We start from the raw sequence: 16,543 nt of genomic DNA, 5'->3' as shown, positions 1-16,543 counted from the left end.
TCATACAGAACTTTTCTAGTTCTAACATGAAATGTACTTTATTATTTCTGAAAACTGATCATCTGTACATGATTATTTTTGGTCAGTCATATTACCTGACTGGCCAGCACAGATTAAGTATTTACAAAGAAACACTAACATTTTAAAAAACTAGGCTTTGGATGACATCTTTTTTTATTTAAAATTTTTTAAATGTTAAAAGCAACATGAGTTGCAGGGTTTGGGGTTTTTTTTCCTTTTTTTTTTCTTTTTTTTTTTTTAAGTAGGCTCCACACCCCAACTGGAGCTTGAACTCACGACCCTGAGATCAAAAGTCACACACTCTACTAACTGAGCCTGCCAGGCACCCCATACAGTTTTAGTTTTAAAACAATTCATAGTTCCAAAAAGAAGTGTTTCTACTATAAAAGTATGACCAAAATACATACCATACTGGGTATGTATCAAAAATCTTGATTCTTAAAAAAGTGAATCTGTTGGATGAAGTGAAATAAGTTATCCAAAGATTCCAAATCACATATACGTAGAAAATTGTTTAGCATCTCAAGAAACGCTATTAATGACATCGCACTACAGTCAGACACATACTAACATTTTCCACATAAGGATGTGAACATCTCTGTTTGTTGAGGTTTCATATGGTCTTCTATAATCTTGGGACCGAGTCATACTCTTCCCAGACATATATCCACCTGCACAGAGAAAGCCACAACAGAGCAGGACCAGCTACAGAACCGGCCTGGTGTCAAATGAAAACACAGGGCGTCTTGCTCAAAATGTATTAAGAATTACAGGGCGCCTGGGTGGCTCAGTCGGTTAAGGGGCCAACTTCGGCTCAGGTCATGATCTCGCGGTCCGTGAGTTCGAGCCCCGCGTCGGGCCCTGTGCTGACAGCTCAGAGCCTGGAGCTTGTTTCCGCTTCTGTGTCTCCCTCTCTCTGACCCTCCCCCGTTCATGCTCTGTCTCTCTCTGTCTCAAAAATAAATAAACATTAAAAAAAAAAAATGTATTAAGAATTCCGAGACAGCAGCAGGCGAAGCATGAAGCCAAGTATGCCTTAAACCATCTAACTGTAGGTCACATGCCCGTGACGTCCGCCCTGGTGACAAGTATAGACACAGATCTGACAGAAGACCCTGACCTGATATGATTCTAGAAGAATGCCTGGCAGATTATAGGTACTCACTATGATCCGCCTGGAAATCCTAGGAGCTTGGCTCCCAAAAAGGCCCATGAAAACAAAGCGCTATCTCATTTAGTCAGAACATTTAACTAATTAAATTACCATGACACTAGTACACGTCTAGAATCTATACCTAACACCGACAGAGCACAAAGGAACAATGTGCACTGGATACATTTCACAGGGTTTAATTCGAAAGCTAATTAAGGGGCGCTCAGTCGGTTAAGTGTCCGACTCTCGATTTTCGCTCAGGTCCTGATCTCGCGGTTCCCGAGTTCAAGCCCCGCATCAGGTTCTGCGCTGACAGAGTGGAGCCTGCTTGGGATTCTCTCTCTCCCACTCTCTCTGCCCACCCCCCGCTTGCGCTCTAAATAAAGAAATAAACATTTTTAAAAAAGAAGAAAAAGAAAGCTAACTAAGTCAAGGCCCAGCACTTCTTAATGCCAGGACTCAAAGGACACCTCTCTTCTCAGCCTGACTACTGTCTTCAAAGAATTAGACAAGATGAAAAGATACAGCAGCTGGTGAGCAGTTAACACGATGACATCCAATTCAGAGATTCCTCCCCACCACCTCCCCAGCCCTGCAGGACCAGCAGGCCCTTCAGAAGACAAAGTCAGTCATCTGGTTTGGGTAGACTGCATCACCTCGGGTTTTATTTCTTACGTCTGGTATGTGACGTTTCCTCCCGAGACTTCTCAGGTCCTGTCTGCACAGCACCCCCCTGCTTTCAAACCTCCTGGCTCCACCTTCACCCCCAGGACCTTGAGGCCACCTGATCACTCCAGATTCTAGAAAAAGGGAGGAGAAGGCCCGACAGGTGACAACAGAATCGCTTAATACTGAGTGAGGAGAGACTTCAGGAAGTGTAAGGGGTAGAGGGAGAAAATTCCAACCCAACCTTTCACACAAGCCAGGGCCTGTGCACTAAGAGTAGCCAGTAACGTGCTGCCTGTTACGTTCTTGGCATTCTTACAGGCATACCTCGCTTTCCTGCGCTCCTGCTTCTCTGCACTTTGCAGACACGACGTTTTTACAAATTGGTGGTTTGTGGCAACCCTGCATCGAGCAAGTCTCTCGGTGTCATTTTTCCAACAGCATTTGCTCACTTTGCCTCTCTGTGTCACATTTTGGTAATTCTCGCACCATTTCAAACATTTCATTATTGTTATAGTTGTTATGGGGAGCCATGAGCGGTGATTATGACTCACTGAGAGCTCAAATGATGGTGAGCATTTTTTTAGCGATAAGGTATTTTTAAATTAAGGTGATACATCTTTATGCTACATTTGCATACATATAAATATACATGTAATGCTATTGCACACCTAGCAGACTACAGTAAAGTGTAAACATAATTTTATACGCACGGAGAAACCAAAAAACGCACGTGACTTGCTTTATTCTGATATCTGCTCTAGTAGAGTGGTCTGGAGTGAACCCTGCGGTATCTCAGGAGGTATGCTGTGCGTGCAAAGGGTTTGTTAGATTGTTATATGGGCACCAACTGAAGTTCTAATTATGTACGGTTCAATGTGACTCCAAGAGAGAGAACTGATGTGTCCCAGGAACCTACTGTGCCCAGGGCAGTGTGCTCGACTTTACATATGGCTGCAATTAATGTGAAGCACGGTGCCATGAGATAGGAATTCACACCCCAGCTTCACCAGCTGAAAGAACTGAGGCTCAGCATCGTCCAATTGGTGGGTTTGCTTAAAACCCACGTTTCTCTGACTCTGAATGACATTCTGTCGATAAGGTTTCTTCCGAGTGCCTCCCTTTAGCTAACGCAATTTCACGCAGCAGCAACAAAAAACGATTACGACACGAGAAATGGGAGTCACGAAAAGACAGCTTGTATTCAAGTCCTGCATTGGACAAATATTTATTGCGGGCCACTTTGTGCCAAGCCCTGTGCTGAGAGCTGGATAAAAAACAGTGAAGGGCAGTCAGGAGCTTATGTTGCAATAGTTGGTCGGCTGGGCCAACAGACAATTCCAGCGCAGTGTGATTAGCGTCAGGAGAGAAGAGAGGTTCATGAAACACCTTTTTCTGTTCTCCCTGCTTCTCCCCGGGTCCTCCTCCTCCAGCTTCTGCTGACTCTCAGTGGTGCAGAGGGCTTGGGGGGGGGGGGGGGGGCATATCTGGCTATGTCTGATACATTGTAAAACCTTTCAGATCAGCAAATACCCAGCCCTATCCGATTTTTCACCATCTCCAGTGTTTCCTCAGTGGTTCTAATAATGTCTACAATCGATTTCAAAAGAATGAATTTTCACAGAGTTTGCCCAGAGTAAGAAACAACTGAAACATGTATCCTCACCACAGAATTTTCTCAATGTCAAAATTCCTGACCATCACTAAAGCCTAACTCGATCCTTCCTCCCAGAGCTTCTCGCTCTGACTTTCCTCAGTCAGCAGTAAGTGCCCCTGACGGCAGTCCCTTTCCGTAAATATCTACGGGAGCACTTGAACTCTAGCTGCCTGTGTCCCTGTCTCCCCACTGGAGCGTGAGCTCGCTGAAGCAAAAGACTGGGTCTTAATCATATTCGAGGCGGTATCTCTACTTGTGTGTCCCTCAGTATCTAGTAAATATCCCACCTATACTTGTTGAAAGTAAACAAAGGGAATTAACAATATTTTACCATCTACATATCTGCCACTCTTATTTTTTTATTAAAGCTTTTAAAAATTAACTATAATACAATCTAGTGTTCCTCTGATTACGGTTCAAGATTGACATGTGAAACTCTTCAGGTCCAAAACACCCTGCTAGGGATAATACACAAAATCTCACCTCTGTGCCTCCACTTCCTACTTCAGGGAAAGGAACTGAGTAAACACTGAGTAAATAAAGCGATCGGTGATTATAACCAAGAACGGTAAAAGATAAAATTAAAAAAAAAAAAATTTTTAACATTTATTTATTATTGAGAGACAGAGAGACCCAGAGCGTGAGCAGGGGAGGGGCGGGGGGAGACACAGAATCCAAAGCAGGCTCCAGGCTCTGAGCTGTCAGCACAGAGCCTGACGCGGGGCTCGAACTCTCAAACTGCGAGATCATGACCTGAGCTGAAGTTGGTCGCCCAACCAACCGAGCCACCCAGGCGCCCCAAAGATAAAATTTTTAAAGATAGGCTCACCAAATATTTTCTTCCCACTTCTTAAACCCATGACGTCTACCATCTATACAGGGCTCCTCAGCCCTGCCTATGCCTCACTCTTGAGCTCTCTATTCTCTCCTCCCATTCTCCCATTCCCTCTTGAACCTATTCACCAGCAATGAAACTGGTCCTGTCAAAGACACCAATGACCTCCACGTTGCCAAATCCTATCGTCAAGGTCTGGTCCTCCACTAACTTACTTTATTGACATTACACAGAGTTGAACACTCCCCTCTTCTCCTGGATGCCAGGACTGCATGCCCTCTTGACCTTCCTCCGACCTCAGGGGCTGTCCCCTACCAGTCCTTTTCCGGGTCCCGTTCATCTCCTCCCCACCTCTGAATGCTGGAGGAGCTCAAGGCTCAGCCCTCTCACCTCCTCTCTTCTCCATTTATGTTCACTCCCCAGGTAATCTGTCCATTCTCATGATTTTAATACGGACACATCCTGATCGGTATCCCCAACTCCAACCTCCTTCTTGGGCTGCAAACCCAACATACGTCAACAAGCAACCTAACACCTCTACGTGGAAAACTGATAAACGATAAAATCATAATAGGACTGAAACATAACTTAGTTTCTCCCTCCAATCTTCTTTCAATTTTCCTCATTTCAGTACACAACAACCCCATTTTTCAAGCTGTGTAGGTTAAGATTCTTGATATGACTATGGTAGAGATTGCTAGTTGCCTCCTAATTACACATTCAACCTACATTTGGTTGTGGCCACGTGACTAAGTTCTGGCCAAGAAGGTATACGCAGTCACGTGTGATACTTTGGGATCACGTCCTTAAGGGATAGGAACACACTCTTTCCCCCTTTAGTCCCCAAGTACTGGAATGCAGACATGCGCGTAGATGCTGGAGCCGCCATACTGGACTACGAGCCAGAAGCATCAACTGAGGACGACAGAGTACGAAACAAAATGAGTCTGGCTCCCTAGTAATCATGAAATTACTAAACCAGCTTCTCAACCACCTACTCAGATTTTTACTTGACAGAAAAATAAGCTTCTATCTTGTTTAAGCCATTATTATTTTGGATCTCTGGGCTGCAGCAGCCAAACCAATATCCTAACTAAGGCACAGAATTTGGAATCTGGAAGTAATCAACCTAAATAGACTATAAATATGTGGCAATGGCTTGGAGGTCAGCAAGGGCACAGATATTGCAGGATAGGAGGTTGGTAACTCTTAGTAGAGCACAACAAAATATTTGGTAAAACCTGTGACACCTTCGAAAATCGGCTGCATGCCAATATGGCTGATAATTCTAGGGAAACTGGTCGAACAATTCACAATTTGGGTGCTTATTGGCTTCTTGCCACTTTCTAAGCAAGAAGTCCCACAAGAATGAGACAGATTCAAGCTACAAGTTGCTGATCTGCATGCAGAGATAAAAGGGAATATGGGGTCTGCCTAAGGTATGTCTACGGCCTACAGTCAAAATCTACTCAGTCTGGTAATTCGGGGGCTAAATCAGGTTGAAAAAGCCAACTCCTTCAGTACCCAGCAGGAAACAAGCAGGAGAAACTGTTCATCCCCAGGAAGGGGACGTTCTCCAATGACCTGTCCCCAGAGGAAAACACATATTGAAAAACCACCACAGAGGGCAAGGGACAAGGGAGTTCCTCCAAGAGAGCAGACCAAGGGCTGCTAAATGGGCAGTCAGGAACTCCTACCACTGCCAAGGCAGAAGTCCTCACAACGTGGCCTGCCAAGAGCTAACAATGGCTATGAACCGGTGAAGGGTCCGTACTTCCCGTGCTTCCCGTTTCTGAACTGGAGTTTTATTTCCATCATCCTAACCGACTCAATCAGAGTCCATAACTGGGGGGGGGGGGGGGGGGGGGGGTGGGGGGGTGGGGGGGTGTGAGGGGAGGCAGTAGACATCTTGTATTCAATCTAAAGGTTCTTGGACTGTATATGAACCAGCCAGAGGTTCTGGGCTCAGAAGCTTACTGAGGGCTGCCTCCTTTGGAAAGGTGCAGTGTGTGTGTATTCAAGATTTGGGAAGAAGGGTCTGGAAAGAATGGCCTGCACTGTTCTCCCCTTCTAACATAAGAGAACTTTTAGGTGAACACACAGCTACCCAGTAGAACCTGTATTTCTCACTTCCCAGCAAGGAGCTGTGGCCATGTGACTGAGGCCAGTCACATGCAATGAGCTGTGGCCAATGGGCGGTGGGGGAGGCTGAGCAGAAGTGATCGTGTAGCTTCCAAGCTGTGCCATTCAAGAGAAGGAATAGGACTCCATGCCCCTCTCCTCTTCCCTCTGCTAGGATGCACACACGCACAGACCAAAAGATGGAACCCTATGTTAGGCAAATTGGTACAATGAGACAGTAGGCACCTGGGCCACTAATGAACATAAAGCTGCCTCAGCAGCCCCGGCCTCCTCCCCAGACTCCCATTTGGAGAGAAATAAACATCGATCTGGTGTACAAAGCTGCCATTTCAGGTCTCTGTTACAACGGTCTGCCCAATGATATCCTGACTCACCCGGCCACTCTCGACTCCGCTCTCACGCCCCACGTCCACCCCATCACTCAGTTGTAGGGGCTCCACCCACAAGATATGTGACAAGCCACTTCTTCACACTCACCCTGTCCTGGGATTCCTGTGATGGCCCAACTTTCTCTCTGTTTCCATTTTCTATGTCAATGCACTTATCAGCATACGATTCCAGGGTGCCTGGGTGGCTCAGTTGGCTAAGCGTCCAACTTCGGCTCAGGTCATGATCTTGCGGTTCGTGAGTTCGAGCCCCACATCGGGCTCTGTGCTGACAGCTCTGAGCCTGGAGCCTGTTTCGGATTCTGCGTCTCCCTCTCTCTCTGCCCCTAACCCACTCACATTCTGTTTCTGTCTCTCTCAAAAATAAACACTAAAAAAAAAAAAAAAAAAAACCAGCATACAATTCTTTTAAAACATAAATCAGGGGCACCTGGGTGGCTGGCTCAGTCACCCAGGTTGAGCCGTCTGACTCTTGATTTGGCTTAAGTCGTGATCCCAGAGTCATGGGATCAAGCGCCAAGTCGCCTGCTTGAGATTCTCTCTCCCCTTCTGCCCCTCTCCTGCTCATGTGTGCTCTCTCTCTCTAAAAATCATACATATTTTTTTTTAAATAACAAATATTTGGGGCGCCTGGGTGGCTCAGTCAGTTAAGCAACTGACTTCTGCTCAGGTCATGATCTCATAGTTCATGGGTTCGAGCCCTGTGTCAGGCTCTGAGTTGACAGCTCAGAACCTGGAGCCTGCTTCGGATGCTGTGTCTCCTTCTCTCTCTGTTCCTCCCCTGCTTGTTCTCTGTCTCTGTCTCTCAAAAATAAAAAAATGTTAAAAAAATTTTAAATAACAAATATTTGCTTTTTTAAATAAATATATATATTTTTAATAAATAAAAAAAATAAAATATAAATCAGAATGAAGCACCTGGTTGGCTCAGTTGGTGGAGCATGTAACTCCTGATCTCGGGGTCATGAGTTCTAGCCCCACAATGGACACAGAGATTAGTTTAAAAAAATAAAATTAGGGGCGCCTGGGTGGCTCAGTCGGTTAAGCGTCTGACTTCGGCTCAGGTCATGATCTCGAGGTTCGTGAGTTCAAGCCCCGTGTCAGGCTCTGTGCTGACAACTCAGAGCCTGGAGCCTGTTTCAGATTCTGTGTCTCCCTCTCTCTCTCTCTCTGACTCTCCCCCGTTCACGCTCTGTCTCTGTCTCAAAAACAAATAAATGTGAAAAAAAATTTTTTTTTTAATTAAAGTAAAAAAAAAAAAAAAAAAAAACCCTAAGTCATAATGTAAGACCCATGAAGGCAGGGCATTCTGCCTATATTTTTCACTGTGTATATCCTCATGTTCTAGAGCAATACTGGGCATATATCATATTCCACCAGATTTAAGACGTCACTGATTGTAAGCTGCACTATTATTTTTTGCACCGCCAAGAAAAAAAAATACTGCCCATTAAACCAGGACAAAATGACTTAACAACAGACCGGGACAGAGTCGTAAACAGTTGCACCAGCCTCCCATTGCTTTGAAATTTCTTTCAGAGGGAGGTGCAGGGTCTCCGACCTTCAGCTGCACTGCCCAGGTGTGCAAGGCAATCCTTCTCACTGTACGTCCAATTTCAAAATGTGGCACAGTTTCACAAACCTATGGGCTGCCGCCTCTCTAAAGCTCCCTAACGCCCTTGGTTGGGGCTCTGCAATTAACCGCAGGATGGTGGTCATTCCTCCCACAGCAAACATTTTCTTTACTCCTGTATTGACACCCCACAGATGTTGCCATTCCTCTCTGCATACAAAGTAACATTTGCTTTTACTGCTGATCAAAGTGTGAGTTTGGGGAAGGCATTTAAAATGGCAACTAAATTTAACACCCATAGCACTCAACTGAAGGGGCAGTAACATAAACAGGTACGACCAGGTTTGCAGATAAACAGGAAATGACGACTGTGTCACACCTGCCACCTGGCCGACACAGGTCATACCATCAGAAGAAGCATCCCAGTTTCAAAGACGTTAAAACGTGAAGGGGGACAAAAAGGGGGTAGGGAGGGCATCTCACGGTTGACTCAGCCCCACGTGTAAGAACTCAAATTTATGCTGTTAGAATGACTGACGACTTCTGCTACCGGGCCCTAGCTCAGCAGGCTCCAGCCACACTGTGCCTCCTTGCCGTGCTGGGAGCAGACCAAGGATGTGACCCCCTGGTTCCTGCCGTTCCTTGTACCTGGGAACACTCTTCCCCCCAGATGGCTCCCTATCATCCCTAAAATTTTTTTTTTAACTTTTTAAATGTTTATTTATTTTTGAGACAGAGTGTTAGCGAGGGAAGGGCAGAGAGAGAGAGGGAGACACTGAATCCAAAGCAGGCTCCAGGCTCTGAGCTGGCAGCGCAGAGCCCGACGCGGGGCCCAAACTCGGGAACAGGGAGATCATGACCTGAGCCAGAGTCGAACGCGCAACCGACTGAGCCGCCCAAGAGCCCCATGTCATCCCTAAGATTTCTATTCAAAAGCCACCTCCTAAAACTGCACACGCTCCACATCCCCACTACTCTCCAGCCCTTTTGCCCATCTGGTTTCTCTTCATAGGCTCATCACCAAATGACATCCCCTGTGGAACCAGCTGTCTGTGATGTTTCCTCCCACCGGAAGGAAGTTCCATCCAGGCAGGGCTCCTGTGGTGTCTACCACGCGGCAAGTAAACAGTAAATTTGGTTCAATGAGCTGCTTTCGGGAAGACACCTCCACCTAGACATACTGTAAGCACCTTGTGGGAAAATGCACTCTGTACCAAGCAAAGGCCCAAAGACCCAAGAGCCTCCCGTCAGAAGTCTTTCTGTCTTCTTCCCCTACGAGAACACAGGGGCATTTTGACGAGCTCCACTCTTAGCAATAACTGGGGCAATAACTCAAAAGGACAGTTAAAATGCTGTAAAGATTACAAACTTGCTCAGATTATTTCTGTGTTGGAGGTAGTTTAGTAAAGGAATTGGGAACTCTGGAATCAGGGGGCGCCTGGGTGGCTCAGTCAGTTAAGCGTCTGTCTTGGGCTCAGGTCATGAACTCGTGGTTCATGGGTTCGAGCTCTGAGTCGGGCTTTGTGCTGACAGCGCCCGCTTTGGATTCTCTGTCTCCCTCTCTCTCTCTGTCCCTCCACGGCTATCGTACTCTATTTCTCAAAAATAAATAAATAAACATTAAAAAAAAAAAAAAAAAAGAACGCTGGAATCAGACCCTGGATTAGAAATCCAGGGTTCTGCCACTTCCTAGCTCTATGTTTTTCAGCAAGTTACTGAATTTCTACTAGTCTCAACTTTCTTATCTGTAAAATGGGGTGACATTACCAACCTTGCTGAGCAGGTTAAGTGCTTAGCACATATTAAGCACTGAATAAATGCTAGCTGATATCATAACCATTCTCTGTCCCTTGATTAAGATGAACAAAAAGAGTGGAGAAGGGACCCGGGAGGCTACATCCCACTTTCCTCCCAGGCTTGAGGAAGAATCCTCATTATAAAGTGAGTGGCAGCAATGATCTATCGTGGGGGAAAAGTAAGCTTAGGTTCTGAGGCCTGTTACAAAGAAAGAAAAGATCAAAGAGACAGAGATGTCAGAGTAGAAAGGCCGGGGTGGGGGTCTCTCTATGTTGACTCATCTTTCAATGGTCCAAATACCTGTTTGCTCCTTGTCTGGAATTCCTCAGGCCCCCTCCCCCCCCCCCCCCCCCCATCCATCCTTCTCTCAAGCCAGAAACCAAGGAATCGGCTTCTTCTCTCCTCCCCCACCCCCGCCTCCTTTCTATCAATCCGATCACTGCAACTCCAAGTGCGTTAACTTAGATCCTCAGCATTTCTGGGGTCTGCCCTCCTCCACTCCCACTGCCAATGCCTCCCTTCGACTCCCACTCCTCACTGCTAGACAGCGACACCAGCCTCCTCGTCTGGCCCCCGGCCTGCAGCCACCTTCTTCCAACCCACTTTTACACCCCTTGCCAGTTATCCTTCTAACCTCTTACCATTTCTCAAAGGCTTCTTGCAGTCTTACTGCGGAAGTTCAAACTCCTAGGTACTTCTGAAAACCCTCCAAGATCTGGTGCTGGGCCACCTGCAACCACGCGCCCCCCCTCCCCCCCCCCCCCCCCCCCAGCAAACTCCTGTCCCCAGTCCCACTACTGCTCACTTTTTTCCTGGGCTCCCCAGTCTCCCTGCCATTGCCTGGCAACCACTGCTCAGCCTTCAGCATCACCTTATCCTGAAAGTCTTCACTACTACACTGCCCTAGCAGGGGTCCCTTCTTGTTTTTCTTGACGCCTTGTGCATCCCTCCACACCAGTACTTAGCGCCCTGCACTGTAACTGCTGGATTTCTACTTATCTCTACCTCCATCCCCATCCCCCAGTTAAATCATAATTTCTTCCAGAAAAACGACTGTCTTGTTTTCTTTCCTAACATACCTAATGCATCTCTGGGAATACATGGCATCTTTAAAAAAAAAAAAAAAAATGTTTCCTGAGTGAACCATTTTGGGGGTGCGTGATAAAAAGAGTCAGTACCAAAAAGACTATCAACTCGATCACCTCATGAATGCATTCATGAAAAACAACACTTCTACAGAAAAACTACGTAGATCAAGCATGTTAGTAGGATACGTGTATGGAGGCTGCAGTGACTTTATTGCCAGTTGTTAGGCAATAAAATGTAGCAGAAAGAGCTTTCAGATCGGGCACCTCGGGTCCGAATTCCAACTCTGTCACCTTCGAAGCCAGGTCACTACGGACAAGTCAGTTAACCTAAATCTCAGCTGCCTCACCTGTAAAATAAGGGAAAGGTAAGGACTGCTTGACGGCACGGCTTTGTTTTGTTTTTGTTTTTTGAGAAAGAGAGCCAGGGAGAGAGAGACAGAGACAGAATCCCAAGCAGGCTCTGCACTGACAGAACGGAGGTGTGAACTCACGAACCATGAGATCATGACCTGAGCTGAGATCAAGAGTGGGACACTTAAGGGACTGAGCCACCCGGGCGCCCCTTGGTCACACTGTTTTATTTAATGAGACAGTGTCTGTCAAGTGCCTGGCACTGAGCAGGCTTCTAAGGCTGTTAATAAACGCCGGTCCCTTTCCACCCAAAGAACACTGCTAAAAAGTGCACGGTCACATATTCTGCATTTCGGAAGGAAGACTTACTTACCCCTCTTCCAAAACCTTGACCACACCCTAACTATCCCAGCCAGCCATCTTGAAGATGAACTAGGTCATAAAGAAGATTTAGCACCCCCCCCCCAAAAAAAAGAATGAAAGAAAAGGAAAAAGCAAATCATCTCAATGCAACTTCATCACTATAGTTGAACACAGTTTACAATACCTGCCCTGCCCTACTCATAGCATCATCTTGACATATGGAAAACAAGTCTGAGTAGTGTACATACGGAATGTAATGTAAATAGTGAAGCCTTGGAATGTAGGTTCCTGAAGGGAATGAACTTAGTCATGGATCTACTCCATAGAGCAGTGAACTCACTGTAATGTGCTACATAAACAATAAACAGCAAGGAAGTTAAAGACAGGCTGTACTTAGCACAAGAGAAGAAAAGGGTAAGAATTCCAGCTGATCTATGAGAGGGACCAGAAAGTACACATAATGTAAAACCTGAAGCTTCCAGGCTGGTTATATCAACCTTTATTTTCCAGAGACCGTATTCTCACACATTTCCATTTTGTGAAGAGATAAAACTCTGCCTTACCTGATTTCCTAATTTAGCCTGAAAGATCACTGTCTTACCTGTTTTCACCCTGAGATGTATGTTTGAATTTTCAGCAACATGAATGTATTACTTTCTATACTCTCCAACATTCAAATGAATGTCCCCTATCATATCTGTGACAAGAGTTTCCACCAAGAGAATAACAATACAAGGCAAAAATTCTGGAAATGTCTTGAGACACTGTTCACTTAATCCCAGAATTAAGGAAATGGATTAACAACAACAACAAAAAAGAAACTTAAGACTTTTTTCCCCCAAAAAACTTTGTTCTAGCTTCCACTGAGAGTATATTAACAGCTACCGAACGGTTCCTCTGTGTTCAGGCCACCTAACTGTCGAATATAACTTTATGTTGATTTAATATTAGTAAATTTAAGTTTTCACACTTATTTCAATATTCTTTTGAACCTGAAAAATGCTTTTCTGATCTCCTCCCACAATGATTACATTTGTTCCTCTGTGGTCGCAAAAAAGTTACAACTTCCTCAAGAACTGGGTAAAGTGAAGTACCACCGTTCAGATTATATGGTGCTTCATTTGTTTGAAAACAATTTCTTGGTGAAATCTCCAGTATGACGATTTAGAGCACGTCACGAAAAAAATAATTTCGGGAAGCAAAGGACTACTAAAAATATAAACTTTTTGCCTTAAGAGACATTACCCATTAACATTGATGTTAAAGAAAGGGGACACGGGAGGGGTGGTAAAAATTACCTAAAACAGAGTGCCTCTAAGGGATCTCTTGAGAGTTACCACCCCAAGGAAGGAAACTGTTCAATATTCTTCTAATTTTAGTTACGATTACATTCCTGGCGTATTTGAGAAAATAGAGTCAGTAACACAGAATGAGCCATCCTGACTTTCCAAACAGCCAAGGAGCATGACCCACAAAATTATTTGTTTTCGTTCCTACCTGACACTTGAACTCACCTCTTGCATGCTGCATCCCTGGAGAACTGGAGTCCCTAACTAAATATATTGACTACGCTAGCTGAAACTAAAGCATGTATGTTTTATAGCACAGCCAACCTGACGGATAGCTACTTTCACTGTAGGAAAGTGTTATATGAACTAGTGAAAGAAACGAGGAGGTATGCTGAAGAGCGGGAGGCCAGCAGGGATCCTGAAGGGGAAGCTCCCAATTTGTAAAAAGGAAGGGATCGAAGTCGGTAGGATCACAGAAAATTCCTGGTACCCTAATTGCCACCGTTTTTAGGACAACCTTATGAAATGATCTCTAAAACATCAAGAAAGGGATCTGTAAGACTCCTTCCAGAAATGATAATGGGAGTTTAAAAGTCATTTCCTTCCATTTGCTTCCTGCACAGAACACAAGTTAGAAAGGGCCAAAAACTGGAAAAAGGCAGAATGAAAGAGAAGTGTGCCAGAGGTCACTAGTACCTGTTAAATTGCAGAATTTAACTGGAATTCACTGAGCTTTTTAGATGTATATTTTGTTAAATACCAAAGAATCTGTCTGTAGGCCACCCCCAAACACAGACGTCTGTTTAATCAACTTATGCAATGCAACAGCCACACATACCTGGGATTTCAAATACTGCCTTTAAAAACACACACCCAGACATTCTAATTCCACCCAAAATTATTTTTTTAAATCTCTGCAGTGAGGCGCGCGTGCACGCACACATTAACTTGACGTAAATGTAGCCTTTCTTGCCTAAACAACCCGAGGAAAAGAATAAACGCCTCGATGTGCTCTCCTCTTCTTCAGACCCTAAAAGCCTCGAAAAGAAGCAAATGGAGTTCAGAATGAAGAAAGAGAGCAAGATAATACAGGAGAACACAACCAGAGACCCACTCAGGGACCCGTTTTATTCTTGGAAAATGTCATCTCCATTCCTTCCCCAAGCCCAAAGGCCAGGCACCACTGGCGCAATACCTTCCTTGTCCAAAGCGCCAAAGAGTTGCCAACTAATCTCCCAAGGTGTCCCCCAACCTCCTCACCTCATCAGCGCTCAGCTCCTCCATCGCTTTTCTCTTAATGGTGAAAGGCGTTAGGGAGAGATCCTTCTGTTCTTGTGACCAGGGCGGGAGGAGGGTGGAAGGTGTCTATCGGGCTGTCTGGTCCCCCGAATGGGGGAGGTTTCAGAATTGCATAGTCAGAGGTTAAAAAATAAGAACACGAGAGGCACTGAACCGCCCTGGCGTCGGTCACTCCAATCGCCCCAGAGACTCCTACAGCCGCTTGTGCCCCGAGGAGCCTCCTTTGGCCGCCACTGCTGCTGCTACAGGGTTATCTTAAGGCGCCACTATTGCCCTCTGCTTCCCAGGTTACCCGGACCAGGGACTCGGGTCTCCAGCTCGTCTCGTGCCCTGAGCCTGCTGTGTCTTCGCGGTGGTGGCACAGCAGGTGTGCTTCCTCCAGCAGATCCTGCTCTCCTTCCTACCCTTTGCCCCTGGCGGGAACTGTTGGACTGCAGAACGGATGCCCCGAGGTAAGGCGACCCCAGAGCCGCCGAGGCAGAGCCCAGCACTGAAGAGGGAAGCCCCTCCCCTCCCAAAGCAGGCCGGCCACGCCCCGCCTCCACGCCGGAGCCCGGGCAGGGGGGAGGGGGAGGACGGGACTCGCGATGCTCTGGACGGAAGAGTAAATCCTCCTACCCCTCCACCCCTACTCTTACCCCCTCGCCCCACCAAGTATTATTCATCAAAACAACAGGGCGGCCATCTTTGAAAGGGATCACGTGATCCCCGCCAGGGAGGCGGGGCTTCTGGCCCCAGGACGAGGCAGCCAATGGGCCGCGGGCGTCGCGCCGCCGATTTCCTCTCGCCGGCGTCTCCTCCAGCTCCCGCCCCACCCCCTCCCCCCGCAGCAGCCCCGGAGGGGGAGGGGCGAGTGGGGGCTAAGGGCGGGCGGCGCGCGGGGGGCGGGGCGGGGCGGTGCCATGGCGACGGCGCGGGGGTGGCCGGCGCGGCGGGCGGGTCCAGGTAGGCTCCCGGGAGGGCCGGGCTGGCGGGAAGCTGGGCGTGGAGGGGACGGGGGCCTGCGCCGCGACCCCGCCGCGCTGCCGTTGTTCCCAGGCGATTGCTGTTTCGCGGCTCGGCGATGCAGACCACGTAAAGGACAACGGAAAACGTCTCCCTGCTGGGGCCGGTTCTGTAACGTATTGAGCGCTCACGTTCTGAAAAAAACCTTTGGACCCTCTTCTACCTCCGCCGAGAAAGCCCATCTGGAAGGAAACTCTAAAGTACAACTTCTATTTATTTGGCTTTTGCCTTTTAGAGAGTTTCTGCTTTGGTTTGTTTTTGGGGTTTTATTTTAGCATGTTCCAAAGTGACGGTAAAATTTGAGAGTATAAATGATAGACCCAGAAAATTTCAAAGTGCTTGCACAGACATGAGAAAAGCTTTTGCTGTCAAAGAAATCATTCTTACTTGCACAAGAATACCATTTTTTAATCGAGATAGGCAATTATTAAAATCCTATTAGTTTTAGATGTACAACATAAGTTTTTGTGGGTTGGGAGGGCTGTGTTGTAAGTTTTTATTTAAGTTATGGTTAGTTCAGGAGCGCCTGGGTGGCTCGGTTGGTTGAGCATCTGACTTGATTGCGGCTCAGGTCATGATCCCTAGGTTGTGGGATCGAGCCCCATGTCGGCCTCCATGCCGAGCGTGGATCCTGCTTAGGATTCCCTCTCCCCCCCCTGCCCTTCTCCCCAGCTCATTCTCTTTCTCTCGCAAAAAAAAAAAAAAAAAAAAGGATTCCAGTTAGTTCACATACAGTGTAATATTAGTTTCAGGTGCACAATCTAGTGATTCAGCACTTGCATATAACACCCAGGGCTCATGATACAAAGTACATTCCTTGATTCCCATCACCTATTTCACCTACCCTCCACCCACCTGCCCTCTGGTAACTATCAGTTTGTTCTCCAGTTAAGAGTCTGCTTCTTGGTTTGCCTTTCT

At 46.6% G+C, this 16,543-nt stretch overlaps 1 protein-coding gene across 5 annotated transcripts in view; it reads right to left on the bottom strand.

Annotated features, from left to right (window-relative positions):
- The window catches only part of UBE4B (ubiquitination factor E4B), a 121,057-nt gene extending 105,806 nt beyond the window's left edge, over positions 1-15,251 (bottom strand). The window contains exon 1 of one of the 5 annotated variants that reach the window (XM_053206877.1): positions 14,582-15,251. In XM_053206877.1, the coding sequence (XP_053062852.1) occupies positions 14,582-14,605 (24 nt within the window). In that variant the 5' untranslated portion in view covers positions 14,606-15,251. The remainder of the gene's footprint in view (positions 1-14,581) is intronic. The other 4 variants (XM_027060475.2, XM_027060476.2, XM_053206886.1 and 1 more) reach the window with 4 other exon arrangements.
- Positions 15,252-16,543: the final 1,292 nt, after the last annotated feature.

The sequence above is a fragment of the Acinonyx jubatus genome, chromosome C1 (assembly GCF_027475565.1).
Source record: "Acinonyx jubatus isolate Ajub_Pintada_27869175 chromosome C1, VMU_Ajub_asm_v1.0, whole genome shotgun sequence".
In the NCBI taxonomy this organism is placed as follows: Eukaryota; Metazoa; Chordata; class Mammalia; order Carnivora; family Felidae; genus Acinonyx; species Acinonyx jubatus.
The sequence above is the reverse complement of the archived record's forward strand: the minus strand, read 5'-3'. Positions and strand labels throughout refer to the sequence as shown.